The sequence below is a fragment of the Strix aluco genome, chromosome 29 (assembly GCF_031877795.1).
Source record: "Strix aluco isolate bStrAlu1 chromosome 29, bStrAlu1.hap1, whole genome shotgun sequence".
NCBI classification, from domain to species: Eukaryota; Metazoa; Chordata; class Aves; order Strigiformes; family Strigidae; genus Strix; species Strix aluco.
The window spans coordinates 3,951,951-3,971,834 of NC_133959.1; the positions used below are offsets into that span (position 1 = coordinate 3,951,951).

The 19,884-nt window shown below is 56.6% G+C and overlaps 3 protein-coding genes across 5 annotated transcripts; 2 read left to right on the plus strand and 1 right to left on the minus strand.

The window, feature by feature from the left end:
• The first annotated feature begins 4,368 nt into the window (after window positions 1-4,368).
• DUS3L (dihydrouridine synthase 3 like) lies at window positions 4,369-13,117 on the plus strand. 3 transcript variants are annotated; one of them, XR_012621106.1, is made up of 14 exons: window positions 4,392-4,439; window positions 4,848-5,163; window positions 5,624-6,208; window positions 6,851-6,892; window positions 6,991-7,143; window positions 7,240-7,356; window positions 7,745-7,810; window positions 7,898-8,008; window positions 8,628-8,724; window positions 9,273-9,348; window positions 9,643-9,831; window positions 9,913-10,041; window positions 11,724-11,848; window positions 13,051-13,117. XR_012621106.1 is itself a non-coding variant. In XM_074808754.1 (13 exons), the coding sequence occupies exons 1-13, from the start codon at window positions 4,396-4,398 to the stop codon at window positions 11,794-11,796; spliced, it is 1,998 nt and encodes a 665-aa protein (XP_074664855.1). In that variant the 5' UTR covers window positions 4,369-4,395; the 3' UTR covers window positions 11,797-11,919. The 3 variants fall into 3 exon arrangements, 2 of the variants coding, with proteins under 2 accessions (XP_074664855.1, XP_074664854.1); XM_074808754.1 differs by lacking the exon at window positions 13,051-13,117 and having other exon boundaries at window positions 4,369-4,439; window positions 11,724-11,919; XM_074808753.1 differs by lacking the exon at window positions 13,051-13,117 and having other exon boundaries at window positions 5,780-6,208; window positions 11,724-11,919.
• PRR22 (proline rich 22) lies at window positions 12,378-14,572 on the plus strand. The gene is made up of 4 exons (XM_074808738.1): window positions 12,378-12,436; window positions 12,789-12,952; window positions 13,051-13,155; window positions 13,575-14,572. The coding sequence occupies exons 1-4, from the start codon at window positions 12,378-12,380 to the stop codon at window positions 14,570-14,572; spliced, it is 1,326 nt and encodes a 441-aa protein (XP_074664839.1).
• Window positions 14,573-15,920: 1,348 nt separating this feature from the next.
• Window positions 15,921-18,141, minus strand: LOC141916512 (la-related protein 6-like). The gene is made up of 3 exons (XM_074809117.1): window positions 17,975-18,141; window positions 17,482-17,692; window positions 15,921-16,925 (listed from the first exon to the last, which is right to left on the minus strand). Exons 1-3 carry the CDS (start codon window positions 18,139-18,141, stop codon window positions 15,921-15,923), a joined length of 1,383 nt encoding a protein of 460 aa, XP_074665218.1.
• Between the last annotated feature and the right edge of the window lie 1,743 nt (window positions 18,142-19,884).

Sequence of the window (19,884 nt, forward strand, 5' to 3'; positions counted from 1 at the left end):
GGACACCAAAGGCTGGTGTGAAAAGCCCCCCATAGCTCCCAGAATGGGACAACTGGTGCCTTTCCCCAGTCTTGTGCCCAGGGTGCTGGGAAAAGCCACATCCTGCCTCTTCCGTCATGCAGAGCTGCCTCTGCCAAGAAATCAGCCTCTCCTGTGACTGGTGCCTTGGCTTTGTCTTATTTTAGGGTCTGATGAAAAGACTTGGGGTCTTCTCCAAGCTTTACTAATGAAGGGCTGAGTGCCACAGCCAAGAGACTCAGGATCCCATACTGCTCCCTTGCTCCCATGTGAGCCCAGATGTCCTGTACATTTCTGTCCCTCGCTCCCTCCTCTGTCAGAAATCCCTGCCCACACTCCATGTACATTTTGCAGATCCAAGAGCTCACCACCATGGTTTTACCATCAGAGTTTCAGGAATGATCGTTCCTGCCATAGGTGGTACGATATCCACAACAGACCCTGGACTCCAGTCCACTTCCCGTGTGCTGACAGCTTGTCCCAAAACCACACAGGCCTTGCCCAGATAATGACCTTTAACAACTCCATCCATGGGCCAAATGCTAAGTCAGCGCTCTGAACAGCTCAAACTACCCAAGAGGGAACTACAGCAAGAGATATTTTTCTAAGTGCCATTACACAATTGCCTGCCTAAAGCCTGGCTCAGCCATTTACAATCATTTGAGGAGCCCACCTCATTTCCAAAGTGTCCCACCACAGGCCTTCTTGGGCAGACATGGCACAGTGGCTTTTGGGGTTTTGGTGTGGGGTATGGAGACCCCAGCGTGTATCCACATGAACCATCAGCTGCTGGGAGGAGGCTGAGACCTGGTGATTATGGCAGGAAGGGAATTGGGAGCTGAGGCTTGAAACTAGAGAGGGGAAACATTTAAGCTTTAATCTTGGAAACAGCTTCCTGATAGTAGATTTATGAGCAATGGGAACAGTCTCCTTTGCAGAAGGCTGGAAGTGCTGTTGCATGGGGTTTTAAAAACAAGACCGGATAAAAGAGTAGACAATAGACATGAGGAATGGATTTTGCTTTGACCAGAAGATGGATAGGACCCGATGGTTCACTTCCAGCTCTAGCCACCCTGCTCATACATCAATGGCAAATCTCACACCTGCCTTCTGTGGCATTTGCCTGTTTACACAATTAACCAGCAAAGGTTGTCAGAACATTACTGCACTGCTGTGAAAGGCATCCAAACAAACGTGACCAGCCCAATTTTCTATCCCTGCTCTCACCCCATTGCAGCTGTGGAGGTGACCTCTTGGGGCTGCTACAGAACCTCATTTTTCAGCTAACGCCTGGGTGTAGTAGCCAGAACCAGGGGCTTGACACATCCGAGTTTCATGCAGGAACCCATGGAAGGGGTAGTTTCATTAATACACGTGTGTTGTTTAACTTGGACATTGAAGCAGCTGAACTTTTTCCTGAATTAGTTCTTCCTGTATATATATCACACTTTCCTGTAATCAACCTTTCCTTTTTTCCTGACTTGGCCTTTCCCAGCAAGTTCTTGGCTATTGACTTTCTTCAGTTGCTTTAGTGCTGCTGAAGGATCTTGAAGTGGCCGCTCTAGTGATCCAAGCACTACAGTCACCCACAGAAGCCATCCAGCTCAGGCAGCCGCAACGCCACCTTCACAGCTACCCGCTCCCCGGCCCCCCTCCCAACAACAGTATCACCCAATTACAGCAAGGGGTGAAAAACCTAAAGCAGCCATGAGCAGCACCTCTCTGAACCTTGCAGAGATTCCCCCGACTTCCTTTGTACACATCCTCTAACAACCACGGGGGAACATCGAGCTGCTCGGCTGCATGTGGCAAAGCCCCCATCACATCGGGCAGGAGCTGCCCTGCTGATGCATGACACAGACTGCAGCTGGCTCCAATTCCATGCCCAAGAGGCTGCAGCAGAGCTGGCAATCCCAGGGGCTTCGGGCTCTGCTCTCAGACCCTTCACCAGGGTCTGTGGGGAAGCTTGCCGGAGGTTCAGCCTCATAAAACTGCCGAGCCAGTGCCCTGAGAAGGCATTAGATGTGAAAGTCTGTGACCTCAGCTGAGTACAGCAAGTCAAAAGCACTCTGACTTCAGGCTTATTGCCCCACAAAAACATCAGTGAAATCATTTCATTAATCCCCAGGGCCTCATTTCCTTCCTTCCTTCCCTCAGCCAAGCTGAAGCTTAAAATAGTATTTTGCATTCCTCATATTTCACTCCAAAACTAATTAATACCCAATCAGCCAAAAGCTCTTCTCGCAGCAGCCTGGCTTGATCATGCAACCTGCCCACCCTTGGCAACAGCAAAAGCACCCTACCAGGCTCCCAGCTCCTGCCAGAAGACATTTCTGATGGAGCATCTGGAGAGAACTGCACTACAGCAACAGAAAACAGGAAAACACCAAAATTAAAGCCCCACGTGCATTCTTACCTCTGTCCCATGTGCAGACACAACCCTTCTGTGCCCATAAACAAACTCAGTGCAGCGGTAATTCCCCAGCGCCACAAGCACGGCTGCTCTCCGCCAGCTTCTAGCAGCCCCTAAAGGCAAAAAACATGAGTTACCTTCTGCTTCTTATTGGTACCTGTGTTACAACGCAGGGTTGAAACTGCTCTCCAGACTGCTTTCCTGGGCTCATGAAAACAAAGAGGTAATTTTTTATTCAGCTAAAAGGGCCTGGCAAGGCCATCAGATTCAGTGCAGGGTGGGGGACAGGAAAAAAGATTGAGCAGGGGTCTTTCTTCATGTGGACTTCACAGCTATTTCTCGCCCTCTCGGTAGCCAAGGCCAAGTGTGAGTCAAACACAGGCTGTGCAGATGACGGAGCATAACTGCAAAGGAAGGGATACGAGCCTAAGCTGGAAAGGAAACCTCATCCAGGAGAACTCTGAACACATCATCCCATGAGGCAGCGAGCCCCCTCGCTACAAGATCATTCCTGCTTGAGGCCCACGCACACCAGGCACGGGCTCAGAGCATCACAGACGAGGCGCTGGCTGTTTCTGGCATGCAGGGACTATGGACCAGGAGAGCCTGTAACGACTGTCCCAAACACATGGGGAAGACGTGGCAGCTCCAGAGGAGGGAGCAAATGTCAGTGTGTGCATCTCACACCAAACACCCCACACTTGACACATCAGTTTGTTTTACAGCCTGAACTTCCACCCATGGACCCAACGCAAGGGCAGACTTTACACTCCAGCCAGTCTCACGAGCCCCATCCTTGCTCACTGCACTAGCAGGAGAACCTCATTAACACAACCATCAGGAATGGGTGGCAGTACCTCAGATCTGGAGTCACTTTTGTGTTGGCTACAGCCCATGTCAGAGGACAATCCCAGTCTCAGGACAAAGTGGCCTTGTCTCATGGCTTCTCCATCCATCCTGCAGCCTGCCCATGGCAGAGGAAGCCACGATGGCACGCAGCCCGCTGTGACAAGGACAGACCAGCTCTTCCCATCTTCTCAGTGATGGAAAGACAAAGCCCTTGTGTGCCTCAGCTGGGTTGAGCTTAAAAATGTTTCCAAAGGGTAATATGAAAAATCCTGTTGCCGGAGCAGCCACAACAAAATTCTGCCTGTGGGACAGCTCCAAGGCAGATTTACAGCTCTGTGCAACAGGAGATGGCTCATCCCCTCAGTTTAGGCTGAGCACCTAGCAACCAGGCCTTACATTTACTGCTTCAAAAAAAAATCCCAAGCATGCAAAAAACCCACACCAAGCACCCTGCATCCCTGCAGAGAGCTCCATCTTCTCCAGCTGACAGCTATGAAGAGGCAGAAGAGCCAAACCCTCCCCCTAAAATCAAGGAACATCTCAGAAGTCATGAGACAAAAGCCCATAGGTGTTTTTTTCCTGTCCCTCAAGCCATGACTAGTCCTGCTCAAGAGCAAGGCCTGGACAGCAGCTGGTGTTAATCCCTGTTAATCTTGGATCCCTCATGAAATAACACGCAGGAGGTGCCCCAAAATAGAGAGAAGTGCTGAAGATCCACACGAGGGACGACGGCTCTCCCAAGTGCAAGGGCCACACACCGGCCTCCTCTCCGCCCTCAGGCAGCCGCTCAGCTCAGGCACTCCCCGGGGCAGGGGAACTGCCTGCCCCCACAGCCACGCCCTTCCTGAGGGCCTCCCTCCACAGACAAGCCCCGGTGCCTCCCGGCAAGCCCAGAGGCCCCAAGGTCTCCCGCAGCCGGACAGACGCGGCCCTCAGCAGCGCTGTGGTCCCCTCACGGCACCGAGCCGCCCGCGCACCGCCCCCCTCCTGCAGCCCGCCCTGCCCGCCGCTGTGAGGCGGCCGGGCCTCCGCCGGCCCTTTTATACCCGCCCGCCGGGCTCGCGCTCCCGTCACGTGGTCCCGCCCCGCTCCGCGTCATCGCCGCGTGCAGCAGCATGGCGGCGGCCGTGGCGGCGGGGGTGGCGCCGGTCCGCGCCCGGTGAGTGCGGGCCTGAGGCCGCTCCGCCCCGCCCCTGCCCCTCCCGGCCCCCCGGTACGTGTCCAGCCCCGCCATAACCGTCCCGGTACGTGCCCAGCCCCGCCAGCCCCCCCGGTACGTGCCTGCCCCCGCCATAACCGCCCCCCCCCCCGTACGTGCCCGGCTCCTCCATGTCTGTCCCGGTACGTGCCCAGCCCCTCCTTAGCCGTCCCCCCCGGGATGTGTCCGGTCCTGCCATAATCGCCCCGGCACGTGCTCGGCCCCTCCATAACCGCCCCCCCCGGTACGTGCCCGGCTCCACCGTGGCCGTCCCGGTACGTGCCCGCCCCCCCGCCGCAGGCAGCCTCCTCGCCCCCGTCCCCCGCTCCCCGCCGTGGCTGGGGTTACCCGGGTGCTGTGTCTCCGCAGGTTCCTCGCCTCCAAGGAGCAGTTCCATGCCTACCTGCGGGCCAGGGGCGAGCCCGGCGGCCAGGTGGGCAGCGAGGAGGAGGAGGAGGAGGAGGTCAAGGAGAAGAAGGAGGATGTCGACAGCTGCCAGAGCGAGCCTCCCGCCAAACGGGTGAGATCGGAGGACCTCGGTCAGGACGGGGAAAGCCGAGAGGATGCTGGAGCGGAGGAGAAGGAGCCCACGGAGCGGAAGCGGGCCCGGGGACAGAACAAGAGCAGGCCGTGTATGAAACCCAACCACTACGAACAGAGCAGGCTGTGCCCGTCGGTAACGCAGGTAGGGTGTGGGGGCCCTGCTCTGTGCGCCTCTGGGGAATTTGGGACCCTTGTGGGTCCTTCCTGCTCAAGGGCTGCATTTATTTTTAAGTCTAGGAAAGCACATTGAAGATAGAGCCGCACCGGGGGCAAACTCCCAGCAGGGAGAGTGTCGCTGGGGGCTGTGCTGGCAAAACCGCCTCCGTTGGCTGGCTGGGAGAGGGTGAAGTGGGATGGGTGTCAGCTTCCCTGAGGCAGTAGCGCTAAAACGTCCCCTCAAGTGGGTACGTCCCGCTCTTCTGCGACACGTTCCAGCAGGCAGCTTCCTGGGAGCATTTCATGAGGCACCCAATGTCACCGGGGGAGTGGTGGGTGCTCAGAGCGGTTCTGGCCCCTCTCTCACCCCTCGGCTGGAAGGTACAGGCGTGCCCGGGCAGGCAAGTGGAGGGCAGAGGTTTTAACCTCCTCTTTATTGTTTTAAGGGGTGTGCAGAGAAGTGCTACTTCGGCACACGGTGCCGCTTCCTTCACGACATCGGCGAGTACATGGCTGCGAAGCCGGCTGACCTGGGGCGCAGCTGCGTGCTCTTTGAAACCTTCGGCAAGTGCATTTACGGCGTCACTTGCCGTTTTGCCCAGGCCCACCTCGGGGACGGCTACCAGAACATCATCAACATGGACCTCGCCAAGCAGTGGGAAGGGAAGTCACTGGTGAGGAACAACCTCTCCAAAGACCTCCAGCACCAGCTGCGCAAGAGGAAGTTTAGCTTCAGGAAGGCTGATGAGTATCTCCGTGGTCTGGCCAAGCCCCACGGTGATGGTGGGAAGGGAGGCAAAGCCACAGGGCACTCTCCAGAGGAGCAAGAGGTGTCCAACTGCACAACCCCCCAGGAGGGCCTGGGAGACAGCCCCGAGTGTCCTGTGCTACCGGAGCAGGGAGAAGATCCCAAACCAGATGCCTTGCAGAGTCCTGGCCTCCCAGGTGGCGAGGAGGCTTCCTCCACCAAAACAGTGGGTCTGGTGACAGACGAAGACGTTGTAAAGCTGCGGTCATGTGAGAAGAAGAAGGTGAGAGTTTGGTCGAGGGCTGCTGTCTCTTGTATACCTGTGAAGTGGTTGAGATTGTGCTTGGGAAGACAGAAGAGACCTCTTAGCTGGGTGAGAGGCAGGCAGAGGACAGAGCTGCCTGGGGACCACGTTACTGTCATGAGGGGAAGGATGCAGGAAGGTGAGCTCTTGGGACTGTGGTGGTGTCCTTGGAGGGGTGAGAACCAAGAGAAGCTGCAGCCCTTGCTTGTAAAGGAGGGTAGGGGCTGAGCTGTCAGTGGGGGTGGGAATGATCCACAAGGAGAGCCAAGGCTGGGGTTGGTTGGCTTGCACGGTGCTCTCCTGGGGTGAGAGCGTTGCCTCCTTCTCCTCTTCATCACCTCCACCCTTGCATCCGTTAGCCAGTCTGTCCAGCCTCTGTGTCTGTAACTGCTTGGAGTTTTCTCCAAGCTGAGCATTGAAAACAAATGGTTCTGGTTCTTTTATTCAAATGATAGGTTCTCAGGGAATAGTTGAGGTTCTTGAAGAAAACGGTGATTTCCTGGGTTTCCTATTAAGTTTTACCCAAGACAAGTGATAAAATTGCTAACTGGAATATCTTCCTGTTTAACCACTGCTGGTTCAGCCCTGCTAACATGCTTCTCCATCCTTGTTGTTTTCCAGTTGGAAATCCAAGGCAAGCTCTACTTGGCTCCACTGACCACGGTGGGTAGATAATTCTGTCCTTTTGTCAAAATTTGCCATTGCCACATTCGGAACAGAGCAAATCCCCTGACAAACCATTTCTCTGCTGTCTCTTTCAGTGTGGTAACCTCCCTTTCCGAAGGATATGCAAGCGCTTCGGGGCAGATGTCACCTGTGGAGAGATGGCTGTGTGCACAAACCTGCTTCAGGGCCAGTCCTCTGAGTGGGCTCTCCTCAAACGGCATCACACTGAAGATATTTTTGGGGTGCAGGTGAGCGCTATCATGTTGATAACCAAACAAATGATAACTCACTTCTGAGGAGAAAAGCTGCTCCTTGAACTCATGTAACCTGTCCCCCTTTGGCAGCTGGAGGGAGCGTTTCCAGACACGATGACCAAATGTGCAGAGCTCCTCAACCAGACAATTGAAGTGGACTTTGTAGACATCAATGTTGGGTGTCCCATTGACCTGGTCTACAAGAAGGTAAGACGTTCTGCAGCGTGTTTGGCTTCCTTCAATAGGTGCTTGTCTCTTGCCTCGTCTGCTGCTACCTGATCTGCTCCTGCCAGTCTGATCTGGAGCTCCCAGTTTGTGGGCACTAGACTTCAGCAAGAAGGTGAATAAGCTGTTCAAAGAGCAGGGCATGGTCAGCTGTCTCTGCCTGGCAGCAGGCAGAAGTTGAAAGGGAAAAGGGCTGTTGGGGTTTTTTTGTTGAAGAATTTTCTCTCTTGGAGCCTTTCTCCAAGCCTTGAGATGCTCCAAGTCTTACCTGTGTTCCCTGAGCAGAGGGCTGCTGCTGAGCAGCTCCAAGGAGGCTCTTTGCTGTGCAGTGAAGCAGAAAGTCTTGACTGTGCCGCTTTTTGTCTCCCAGGGAGGAGGCTGTGCTCTGATGACTCGGTCCAACAAGTTTGAACAGATCGTCAGAGGGATGAATTTGGTGAGTCAGAGCACCTGCTGGCAGCGGGAGATGAGCTGATGGAGCCAACTCCTGCCTGGGCCTGGCCTCACTCTCCTATTTCTGCAGGTGCTGGACGTCCCACTGACTGTGAAGATACGGACGGGGGTGCAAGAAAAGATTAATGTGGCTCATAAAATAATCCCCAAGATCCGAGAGTGGGGAGCATCCATGGTCACGGTACGGGGATACTTGCTGTGGTGTGAGATTGTTGGCTGGTGTCTGGGAAACTCTGCTTGTGTGTCAGCCTAGAGCATGACGTGGAGGTGACCTTACCCTTCCCCACAGCATCTTTCAAATGCCTTTGACCAGCTGCCTACTACATTTTAGTGTTTTATGCTAATAATAGAGAAAAATTCAGATGCAGGAAGCATTTTCCTAGGTGCTCCTGAGCCTTGTATCCATTATGAAGGGAGATGGTTCCTGCAGTGCTCTGGAACAGAGGTTTCAGCCCAATAAGCCTTGTTATAGCAGGGCTGGAGAAGCGATGGGGCCATCTCATTTGCATGGGGCTGAGTAGTTCCTGCCCACAATGAATATTCCCTTTCACTGTGAACAGTCGCTTCTTACTCTGGCTTGCAAATAGCCAAAACATTCCTCAGAAAGCACCCAGCCCTTTCTCAGCTCTGCTAACCCCTTCCACAGCCTGGTAGCAACTGCCTGGGCTGTGGATCCACAGGGAGCCCTTACCCCAGCCCGCTGCCATTGCCTCTGCAGAAGCACGTTCCCCCAGCACTCCCGTTCTGCCCTGCCTCCTCCAGGGCATTCGGTGAGGTCTTACTACAACTTTTTTCCTCAGCTTCACGGCCGATCCAGGGAGCAGCGGTACACGAGGGGTGCTGACTGGGACTACATAGCAGAGTGTGCTAAAATAGCAAGCCCCATGCCTCTTTTTGGTAGGTGTTCCTGTTGTTTTGTCACGTGGGCTGAAAGTGCCGCGTGTTTGATTTGGAATATCTTTAAAAAATTAAAAACAGGCTCCCAAGGACGTTCAGCCTGGGGGGAAGGTTGGAGTACTGCTGCTGCTGAGACGATGGAGGGAGTTACCAGCAGCTCTTGTGCAGCGCAGATCTGCCCATGTGCTTGGGGCTGGGCGTGACAAGCACTGAGTGGAGTAGGAGCAGAAGGGACAGGCAGGACACAGAACACTTTGTTTTTAGCAGGTGCTTTCTCTCTTGGGCACCGTGGCACAGACAGTCCCAGCTAAACTGTCAGGGTAGGAGTTGGGAGTGGAGGAGAAGAGAGGAGCAGCCCTCCTTTTCCTTGTAAGGGGAACATTAATCAGAAGCATCCCTGGGAGTCTAAACATGAGCCCCAGAACCTCCTTGGACAATCTGGCTTTTGGACCCTGTGTCCATTTTGAATTTTATCCCATGCCTGGATTAACTCATTTTGACTTGCCCTCGTGTATCACTTTGACCTCTGGCTTCTCCCTTCTGGACAGGAAATGGTGATATTTTGTCTTACGAAGATGCTAATCGAGCCATGCAGATGGGTGTTTCAGGAATTATGATTGCAAGGCAAGTGCGTGTGTGTCCCCTTTGCTTCTGAGCTCTGTCAGTGCAAGAGTAAAAAAAGCATTTAAAAACCCCTAAACCCAAAACACGAGAGGTTTCCTCTTGCTGAAACTACTCTTTGAAACTTGGTAAAATCAGTTTGTGTCTGTGGGAACTAACAGCAGCTTCCTATTGAAATTGGGAAAAAAAAAAATTAAAGCAGCATTGGCTGACAAATAAGTGCTGGAAAGTCTCTTAAAGTTGGCGTCTTCAGAAGCATCAGTCATGGGAAAAATTGCACATTTTTTTTGGCTACAGAGGGGCACTCATCAAGCCGTGGCTTTTCACTGAAATTAAGGAACAGAGACACTGGGATATCTCCTCCAGCGAGAGATTTGATATCCTCAAAGACTTCACCAACTATGGCCTTGAGCACTGGGGGTCAGATACTCAGGGAGTGGAGAAGACCAGGAAGTTCCTGCTGGAATGGCTCTCGTTCCTGTGCAGGTAATTCTCCCCGGCTGAGAGGGTCTTCAATGCACCAAACCTTTGAACAATAGCACACGCTGCCATTGCATTTTATTCCAGGTATATTCCAGTTGGCTTATTAGAACACCTACCTCAGAAAATTAATGAGCGGCCACCTTACTACGTGGGGAGAGACTATCTGGAGACGCTGATGGCAAGCCAAAACGTGGATGATTGGATTAAAATAAGGTGATAAAGCATTGAACTTCATTGAAATTGCTCGGAAGGGACATTGCAGAGCCTCACAAAATCACTGTGCCCGCAGGCATTCTCCAAAGGGGGGGTGATGGCTCTTTCCCATCAGTTTAAGAGGTTGTAAGAAAGCAGCAAGGGTTAACCAGTACTTTGAGGTTTTAACGGAGTTTGGAGTTGCCATAAAGAGCTCTCTCAATCCCTGTATCTGCTTCAGCAGGTCATCCAGTACCCGCTGCAAATCTGGAATAGCTGACCTCTCTCATGACACGCTGTTTGTCCCAGAACAGTCACAGGAACCGAGAGATGACAGAGCAGCGATGGGACGTCTGAGGCTTTCGGCACAGGATCCCTCCGTGCTCTGCCCGGACGGTCCCACCCTGCCAGGCCCACCCAGACGCCAGGCAGGCAGGCAGTGCCCATCCCCAAGTTAGGAGAGCTGAGCATTTTCCCCATTCTTCATGATCTGATTTCTGAGTTCATGCAGGAAACTGTTTTTCCCCACACCTACGAGTCCTTCAGGCACTGGCTTGAAATGACTTTGCAAGCTCAAAGACAGCAAAAATGTGAGCTGGAGCAGCCAGCTGCTATTTCCCATCTCATGGAAATGGAGATTAGCAAAAATAGAGCATGGCTACAGCCTTTTCTGGTTTTGCTAATCCTCATCCATTTTGTTAGTCCTGGGAACAGCTGCCTAAAACCATGTTACAAGTACATCGAGTTTTGATCAGAATTTTTAAATGCCATTTTTCAAGCCTGCGTTAGGCTGCACAAAACTTTGTAACCTGTGGTCTTTTCAATGCCGTGTAACAGACATTTATAGCCATAAGAACTCAAAAGTTTAAAGCAGTTCAGGTTTATTCATTAAAGCTCATCTGAAGGAGATGCAAACCAGAAGCGGGGTTCTCTGAGCACGCTCCATTTCTGCTTTTGTGCTGTAGATCCAGGCTCCTGCTAGGCAATTCTGTGCCCTGCTGGGATACTCTCTCTCTGACATGTCTTATGGAAAGTTTTAGTGATGCTGTATTGAACCAGCATCCAGGAAATAAGTTAAACCTCCTTGACTATAAAGAAAATCACTCTGCACTGAAAACACAATGTGTGTTCCAAAGTGTGAAATAGTTGCAGTCTTAAGCTAGGATAAATCTGATCGCAGTAGAACTGGCTTACATCATTTTAAGATCTGACCTTAATACTTTTTGGCACTAACAGGGTTTTGGCTCTGCAGAAGCACAACGAGAGGTGGGGAGTTGCTTTTCAAAGGCTCGTGTTGATTTTAGGCCCGTCGTTGCCAGCAGCGAGGCTGGTATTCAGGTCACCAAACTCAGGAACCCATTTTGGCATCGGCTCTCGGTGACTCCCCAGCAAGAAGAGCATTGCCCTTATCTGGAGGCTGCGTCCCTCCAGCACAGTGCTCAGGGTTAAAGCTCAGCACCAGAGCTGGTTTTGTGCAGCAGCCCTAAATTTTTGGGAGGGTGAGGGCTTATTTGACACATCTGACTGCGGTCACCATCGCCGTAGAGCGACGGAGCCATGCAACAGCTGGGTGCGGGTGGCTCTGCTGTACTGAAGATAAATCTCTCCTTGGGTTTTTTTGTGGTTTTTTGTTTGGTTTTGTTTGTTTGGGGGTTTATTTGTTTTGATTTGATTTGGTTTTTTGTTCTTCTCCTTTCTTCCAGTGAGCTGCTTCTGGGACCTGTACCTACCAGCTTCACCTTCTTGCCTAAACACAAGGCAAATTCCTACAGATAGGGCTGATGAGGCCCTTTCCCATGGCAGCGGGTCAAGAGGAGGCGTTAGGCTGGTGTGTGTCGAGGAGCGGGGTTGCTAAGCTGCACTCTGAAATGAAATAAACTTTTATGTTTTTAGAAGCGAGGTTGCCTTCACGCCCCCAGTATTGGTCCCTGCCACGAGTTACGCAGCAGATGGCCTTTCACAGACTTGCAGCCAGAGGTGCCTCACTAACAGAGAACAGTCTATTTAATTAAGAGGATACAGGCCAGGAGAGATCTTTGGCCTCCAGTTCATGGCGGGAGTTGTCCCGACTCCCCCACGCCACACACTGTTCACACAGCGGGAGTGAGAGGCCTCTGTTCCTACCAGGACATCCTTGGTACTGCCAAATCCTCCCAAGTCTGAGGAGGGGATGTACTAACCCGATCCCTGGGGTCCTGTAGAGCACAAAGACCCCCAGCATCTCATCATCGGATGTTGTGCAGAATCTAGTCCTTTTCTGGGAGCATGCAGCGGGGTGTACAATCTCCTCCTGGGTATCACACACCCAGGGAAAGCCTGACCCCTCTGAGGAGGGTCTAGAGCTGCTTGTTTCATACATGAGACTGAAGGACCTGAAGCGCTGCATGAGCGATGCCAGGGGAGAGCATGTGGCCAAGTGACACTGCGTGAGCTTCCCTTGCGCCCTCGAGGTCCTTTTTCCTGTCTCGGTTGCTCCACTCAGAGCAGTGAACAGAATCACAGGCAGGAGATTCAAATGCATTTGGTGTGTGGCATGAAAAGGCTGAGGATGCAGCTTGGTCCCCACACACCTCGGCTGAAGCAACTTGTTCTTTTTCTCCATGAAAAATAGTATTTAAAGAAAGAATTTATACCCACAGCATCTGAGAGGTGCCCATAGGGGTGCCCAGCCCCCCTTAACCCTTTCCCTCCCCAGGTGGAACTGGGGAGGTTGCTGGGGGCGGGGCGTAACCCGGGGAGCCCCAACATTCCGTCCCGGGACACCCCAGAGAGTCCTTAGCAACCAACACCCACCAGTCCTTAGCAACCAACAAACACCCACCACAAACCATGGCGCTGCCACCAGGGTGGGTGTCTCTGTGCAACTCCTGGGACGCCCCTGGGCCCCAGTTCCTGCGGCTCTCTCTGTTCCCTAAAATCTTCTCCCCCCAAGGTAGGCACCGACCCCAACCCCGACCCCTGCAGCCCGGGGACGCTCTTGGGGACCAGAGCGGAGGTGAGCGCCAGCCATGGCTCCTGTCTCTCTTCCAGGCTCAGCCAACCTGTGCCCACTGCCCGGGCAGGAGCAGCCCTTCCCCGCAGCCTGGGCACCCCGCCGGGGGGGGGCACCCCACGCCCCCCAGGCCCCCCCAGCAGGTATGGCACCCCTCTCTGCTCCGGCACCCCGGCACCTTCAGCACCCCCGACCACAGGCATCCCAGCACCCCCATCACTCCCGTGCCCCCTCACCAGACAGTTTTCGCATGGGGGTTCGGCAAGCCCGGGCGAGTGTCCCTGCCCTTGCCTGGCTGATGTGTGCCCAGTACAGCCCACAGCCAGAGAATTTACCAGATACTTGGCGCCATCTCTCCCACTTTCACCTCGGAGAAGCCAGTCTCCTCCCCGATTTGTGACCCCGTCCCTTTGGCACAGCAGCTCACCCCGCGGGCAGCTCCCCAGCCAGAGCTCCCCACGTGCCTGGCGCAGAGCTGGGGGATGTTGGCGATGGGGGCCGGCTCGGTGGGTGTCCCCAGAGGGTGCCCCCAGCTCAGCACAGCTCCCTCTCACCCACACAGAGCTGCTGACGGCTCCATGCGGCTGCTGCTTTGACCCCCGTGTGTTTGGCTATGAGTGGACCAACGTGCCACCACCATCCACATCCATCTCCGGCTACGCACACGTCGAGGGGCCATCTGCTCCCTTCAATATCACCGGCATGGCCACCTCCGCGGGGGCACCCCTGGGCACTAACATCACCCCAGGCAGCGACGTCCCCCCCAGCCCCACTGCTGACCCCTACAGCCAAGGACCTGGAGACACAACGGACAACCTGGTGGTGACCGAAGAGATGCTTCAGCAAGAGGCCCTCAGGCTCTTCGGTCACTCCCTGGACACGGTGGGGGTCAGCCAGCACAGTCCCAGCAGCGGCCCCACACCTGGGGACAGTGGAGTCACCAGGGAAGAGGGGGGAGCGATGGCCCCAGGCTCCCCAGTGCTGCCAGTGTCCATCCCCATCTACGAGGATGTCCAGGGGCAACCGGGAACCAACATCTCCAGCACAGCCACCCCCACGAGGCCAGCCCCAGGCAGCAACGTCCCCACCAGCCCCGGTGCTGTCCCCCACAATGAAGACCTTGGGGGCACACCAGAAGACCTCGAACTGAGTGATGAGATGCTGCTCGAAGAGGCCCTGAGCCTCTTTGATTGGTCACTGGACTCGGTGGGGGTCAGCCAGGACAGTCAGAGCAGCAGCCCCACGCCTGGGGACCCTGGGGACACCGGTGCAGCCATCCCCCCCTGTGACTCCCCCTCGCTTGAGCTGCCCGATGAGCTGCTCTGCCTGGACTTCACCATCCCCGACACCATCGACAGCGTCCTGGGCCTGGAGGACTTTCTGATGGGGCTGGAGGCCCAGGAGCAGTGGGGGGATGCGGGGATGGAGCCGCCCCCATCCCAGCCGGCCATGCCAGAGAAGAGGGGCTGGAAGCGGGGGCAGAGCACCCTGTCACCGCCCCCCAGCAAGCGCAGGGCGGTCACAGCCAGCCCGGGGGGGCCAGGGGGGACTAGAGAGTGATGTGGGGAGCGGGGCAGTGGGTGATGAGGGTGGGGTATTTGGGGGGTGCGGGAGGAGGGTGGTGTATTGGGGGGGGTATGTTATTGTATTTGGGGGGTGGGGGTCGAGGGTGGGCTGTTTGGGGGGGGTGGGTGGGGATGTTCGTGTATTTGGGGGGGAGGGATTAGGATTAGAGTAGTATTGATGGGATGTTCTTTGTTGTTTGTTTGTCATTAAAATCTCTTTTATTCAAAACCTCTCGTGTCTGTGTGGGAGGGGGAGGCAGCGCAGGGGGCACCGCGAAACGGCACCCAACGGTGCAACAGCCCCAGATCAGAGCCAGCAAGCCCCAAAGGGCACCCAGCCGCCCCCAGGGCCGAGTCACCACCAGCGGGGCAGGCAATGGCGGGTGGGGGAGACCCCCCCCGGCCCCTTCCCCAGGCCAAGCAGCCCTTTGGCGGGTCAGCCAGGGCAGACGGCTCCCTGCAGGACTCACGGACACGGCCCCACGCAGAAAGCAGCACGGAGCCCCTGGCACCAGGACAGACCTTGGGGGGCCGGGGGGGGCACGGGCACACACCCCAGCCAGGGCCACAAGGCCTTCGTCCTGAACGTGGCCAGTGTCCCCTCCCGCGGGGACAGGGCTCGCTGCAAAGCCCTTTCCAGCCTCGAGACCTTCACACCCTTCCTCGCCTCCCACCCCGCTCCGCAGCCCGGCATCGCCTCACTGCCGCAGCAAAAGAACCCCAAATCACCCCAGGAACAGCCAGGGAGGGAGCTGCCGGCCAGGCTGGGACCCTCCTCCCCTGGCCTGGCTGCACCCTGGGCAGGCACAAGACCAGGCCACAGGCGAAAGAAAAAGAAAAAAAAAAAAAAAAAAATATCACTGCACAAGCCCAAAAGTGCCTGGAAACTTCATGTCTCTTTATTGCCTGTTTCCCACCCGAGCTCCACAACCTGGGCCCACGGGGAAATGGCCTCAGCTCCCCAGGCCTGGCTGCCCAATGGTGCAGGATGAGGTCCCCATTGGGGCAGTCCCCCAGCACTGGGGGTTGGCTGGGGAGCTGAGCCCCTTCCTTAGGGCAGTCTGAGTGATGCCGCTGGGGTGGGGGACCTGCTCTGCACCCCGGGCAGGCGCAGGCCCGTCGGCGTCAGCTCGGCGCGGCGCAGCTCCCGGTGCCGCTGCTGCTCAGCATCTCGCCTCGCACGCTGACCTGCCCCAAGCATCGGCCTTGCCCCAAAACTCCTGTCCCCTGGAGCAGCTGCACTGCCACCACCTGCAGCTCTTGGGGGCCATGGAGAGTTGTTCTGCTCGAAAGGAGGAAAACAAGAGAAAAGAAAAAGCCCCAAACCCAAACACAAAGGAGTCTCAGTGCTGAAGGACGAGCTCTCCTCTCCCAGTGCTGCTGTAGAAGCCCTTGGTGCCATCGGGGCCACGGGGCAGGCGAAGGACCCCGTCCCACCGGCCAAAGGGCTCAGGCACCCTCTTCGCTTCCAGGGGAATCTCGGGAGGAGGTTTGGCATCAGGAGCAGGGCTGCTGCACCAGGGCGCCCAGGCACCCACCCCGCTCCCCCAGCCACAGCCACGGTGGCTTTCGGTGCTGGAGCAGAGGCCATAGCAGCTGCTGGTGCCCAAGCCTGTCCCGAGCAGAGGGAAGACTTTGCTGGTGAGGAGCGATCCAGTGAAGGTGTTGCCAAAGTCGCTGGGCTTGAAATCGCTGTCGGGCCAGGCGGGTGCCAAGGGGTCCTTGTTCAGGAGGGACAGTGACGTTGGGGCACTGTCCATCTTCGGAGAGCTGCAGAGCAGGGAGTCCCCAGCGTCGTAGGGGAAGGTTGTCGTTGCTGTCTTTGCCTTCCAACCCAGCCGGTCCACCAGCTCCTCCACCACCTCCCTCTTGGCCCCAGGTTTCTTCTTGGAGCCCTTCCCGCAGAGCCGGACCACCCTGATGCTCTCACCACCTGGGTGGCTTTGGCGACCGAGGTCCTCAAAGGCCCTGCGGGCGCTCTCCAGGCTCTCGTACTCCACCAGCGCACAGCACTTGCTCAGCAGCTCGGGGAAGCGCGACGTGTATTTCCGCACATCCGAGGGCAGCTTGCGGCCCGGCCGCAGGATGCGGATGGAGGTGATGGCACCAAAGGGGGTGAACATCCTCGTGATGGTCTCAAGGAAATTCTTCTGGAGTGGCAGCAGCATGTCCTGCTCCTGGGGCAGCAGCTCCCAGGCCAGCAGCAGTTTGCTGGGGGGGATGCTCAGGAGGGACTCGGGGATGGGGACCCGCCGCCTCACTTTAGTGCCCTCCTCATTCACCTCCAGCAGCTCCGAGAACTGCAGGGCATAGAGCGTGAGCCGCCAGTCACGCGTCAGATATTTCACCTGCAGGAGAGAGGGGGCCACCGTGTCCCTGTGAGTCTCCCCAGGCAGGGACCACTCTAAACCCATCCTCCAGGCAGGCTGCAACCCCATCAGCCTGAGGTCACAGCAAGGCAATATCCCCCTTTCACATGAACAACTCTGGGGTGCGCAGAAGGTCCCCAGTGCCCCCTGGACTGTGACAACAAGCTGCAGCTTTCCTGTACATCACACCACCAGCACTTCCCTGCAGATTTCAGTGAAGCAATGATCTCTCTCCCAAAGCAGCCTGGGGGGATCATGGGTGGAAGAGGTGAATCCAGCCCTGGGGTTGGTTTGAGGACTTCACCGCTTCCCCAGCCACCCTCCCTGGCTGGAGAACTGCTGCAGCACTTTGAAGGCAAAGAGCAGAGCCCAGCTCTGCACCATCAGCACTTCACTGGGATACAGACAGCCTGAGAGGAGCCTGGACCTCCCCGTACACCCCACCAGAGACAGCCAGAGCACACCCAGACACCCCGACATCCTCCACATGAAGGCCATTCCCCACCCCAGCTGGCCGGTGCCATGGGCTGCCTACCTTCTTGAAGGACGTCAGCAGTTTGATGCTGATGAAGCCCATCTTGTTCTTCTGGACGTGTTTCAGGAGGAAAGCGTCCTTGGCCAGATTCTCATCAGAGAGGTAGAACTCCACCTGGGACACAATCCTCCGGACCAGCTGCGGGTCGGGCATGGAGCAGTTGCAGCCCAACAGATCATTCCCCAAAGCATCACTCGTGTCACAGAGGCTCCTGGCAGAGCAGCAGGGACACAGGCGTGAGCTGGTGGCCTTTGGGATGTGCAGCACTGCCCAGTCCCAGCCACAACAGTGCAGATAGCAGAGACACCAGTGAGACCCAGGGCCATCAGCTTCACCCTGGCTACAGGGGAGCAACACCAGTCTGCACACTGTGAGCCTCCTGGTGCTGGGACATGAAACTGGACCCATCCCAGACAAGGGACATGTTCCCTTGGAGACATACAGGAGGCAAGATCAGGACTCAACCCTCATACACATCCCAGCAGCCACATACCCATCGAAGCTCTTAAAGAAATCCTTCTGGCTGAGCAGGGCAAAGGAGCGGCTCCGTGGTGAGAGGAGATGCAGTGCTGGGAAGGAATTTCTTTGCATTGGCAGAGGGGTGCTGCAGCTGGGTGGGGAACCGAGCCCTAGGGCCACCCCAGAGCCATGTGACGACATCATCCTTCATCTGGGACATTACACAGGAGAAGGACAGTGCTGGGACACATCCTGACCGTGGGCAGAGCCCTGCTTTGAGCTGTAGCCCCCACCCCCAGCCCAGGGACAGGGGAGTCAGGCAGTTCCTTGCTGTGCCCTTACCTGCTTGGCAGCGCTGCAGAGGGTGGAAAATCCTGGCACTACATCCTAGAGTCCTGCCAGCAGCAGGCCCCGATCCTCCCCACCTCCAAACTAACTCCTAAATACAAAGTGAAAAGAAAGGAAAAGAAAGAAAGAAAAAGCCCTGAGAGCACATAGACTGCTGGTTTATAAGAGCAGCCACCCAGGAAGAGTCCCAGAGGGTGGTCATGGACCTGCCCCCACCAAGACCCACCAGGCTCCAGGTGAAACCAATCTGCAGGTTAAATGGTCCCAGCTGAGCCCCGGGAGCAGCCGGGCTCCTCCTGCAGCGGGTGTGGAGCCCGGCCCGGCCAGGCCAGGCCAGCAGAGGAGGAGCAGAGGTACCAGCACCCCGTGATACCCAGCAGGGCAGCGAACTGCTGCCATAAGGCATCTCAGTCTGTGCCTCAGTTTCTCTGTTTTGCACAGGGACAGTAACAGTCACGTGGAAGTGGAGGGAGGGCTCAGGCCAGGGCACTGTTTGGGCACCTCATGCTGCCTGCTGATGAGCAAAGGTCCTTCTTCCTGCAGAAATACCCCCCACCCCAATGAGGGGCAGCAGAAGAGCCCCAAGAAGGGGGTGAAGCCCAGGGAAGGGCGTGGGCCCCCTGGGAGGGGGTGACACTGCAGGGCAGGACAGCCCATAGCTTCAGCACTGGATGGGGAAGGAGGTCCAGGATGAAACTCATCCCCGTTGCTTGTGCCCCACATTGGGCAGCAGCGGGAGGGCAACGGAGGTGAGGACATGGCTGTCGGAGCAGCGGGGGGTGATGTCAGGGCATGGGGTGGGGGGCTGCAGAGGGGCTGTGAACCAGAGCTGCCATCTGGAGAGGTCAAAGCTGGGAGCCTGGCCTGGCCGACCCTCAGACCTGGGGTTCAGCTGACATTTCTCTGTGCCCTGTGGCCACAAAGACTGGCCAAGGGCTCGTCACACCTCCACCTTGAGCCCCCCTGCCCCAGTCACACGGGGCTGCTCCCAATGACCCCCCAGGCTGTGCCGCACTGTCCAGCTCGAAGCTCATCCCTGTGGGACGAGTCACAGGGACCGACAACCCCAAAGCACTCCCAGGATGTCACGCTCCCCTGGTTTCCCTGGGGTTGGTGCACTTGGTGTCACCACCCCACCCCTGCCACCCCCTCCTCCAGCTTTCTCTGCTGGTTGGGAACTGGGTGGTGGTGAGATGGTGGGTGGAAGAGAAGTCCTGGGATGGGAGGGGTGGCCAAGAGCCGCCTGGCACGGGAGCTTGGAGCAGCCATGGTCCCTGAAGGGTGGTGGCACTTGGTGGCGGGTGACAACGAGGACACCCATCACCTGAATCTGCCCAGGAGGCAGATCCACCACCAGTCAGGACACCCCAGGGCTAAACCCCCCCTCACCACCATCCCGAGTTGTCTCTCTGCTGGAATCACGCGTGGTGACGGTGCTGCAACCCACCCCTCGCCCACGGGCGGGTGCTCCCTGTCCCTGTCAAGGGGCCACGCAGGCAGCCCGGCCTCCCCCAGCCTCCCCCGGGGTCCCACCGCGGGGCCCGGCGGCTCCCCAGCCCAGCCCCCCCGCACTGAACTCCCCGCAGGGATTTGCCC

Bases quoted from the DNA above. Each gene is read 5' to 3' on its own strand.
- DUS3L (XM_074808754.1), top strand. From the start codon at position 4,396: ATGGCGGCGGCCGTGGCGGCGGGGGTGGCGCCGGTCCGCGCCCG. The intron at 6,209-6,850 runs GTGAGAGTTTGG...GTTGTTTTCCAG, and splicing joins GGTCATGTGAGAAGAAGAAG to TTGGAAATCCAAGGCAAGCT. The intron at 7,144-7,239 runs GTGAGCGCTATC...CCCCTTTGGCAG, and splicing joins AAGATATTTTTGGGGTGCAG to CTGGAGGGAGCGTTTCCAGA.
- LOC141916512 (XM_074809117.1), bottom strand. From the start codon at position 18,141: ATGTCGTCACATGGCTCTGGGGTGGCCCTAGGGCTCGGTTCCCCACCC. The intron at 17,693-17,974 runs GTATGTGGCTGC...CTGCTCTGCCAG, and splicing joins TTCTTTAAGAGCTTCGATGG to GAGCCTCTGTGACACGAGTG. The intron at 16,926-17,481 runs GTAGGCAGCCCA...TCTCTCCTGCAG, and splicing joins TGCTGACGTCCTTCAAGAAG to GTGAAATATCTGACGCGTGA.
- PRR22 (XM_074808738.1), top strand. From the start codon at position 12,378: ATGAGACTGAAGGACCTGAAGCGCTGCATGAGCGATGCCAGGGGAGAG. The intron at 12,953-13,050 runs GTAGGCACCGAC...TCTCTCTTCCAG, and splicing joins TAAAATCTTCTCCCCCCAAG to GCTCAGCCAACCTGTGCCCA. The intron at 13,156-13,574 runs GTATGGCACCCC...TCACCCACACAG, and splicing joins CCCCCAGGCCCCCCCAGCAG to AGCTGCTGACGGCTCCATGC.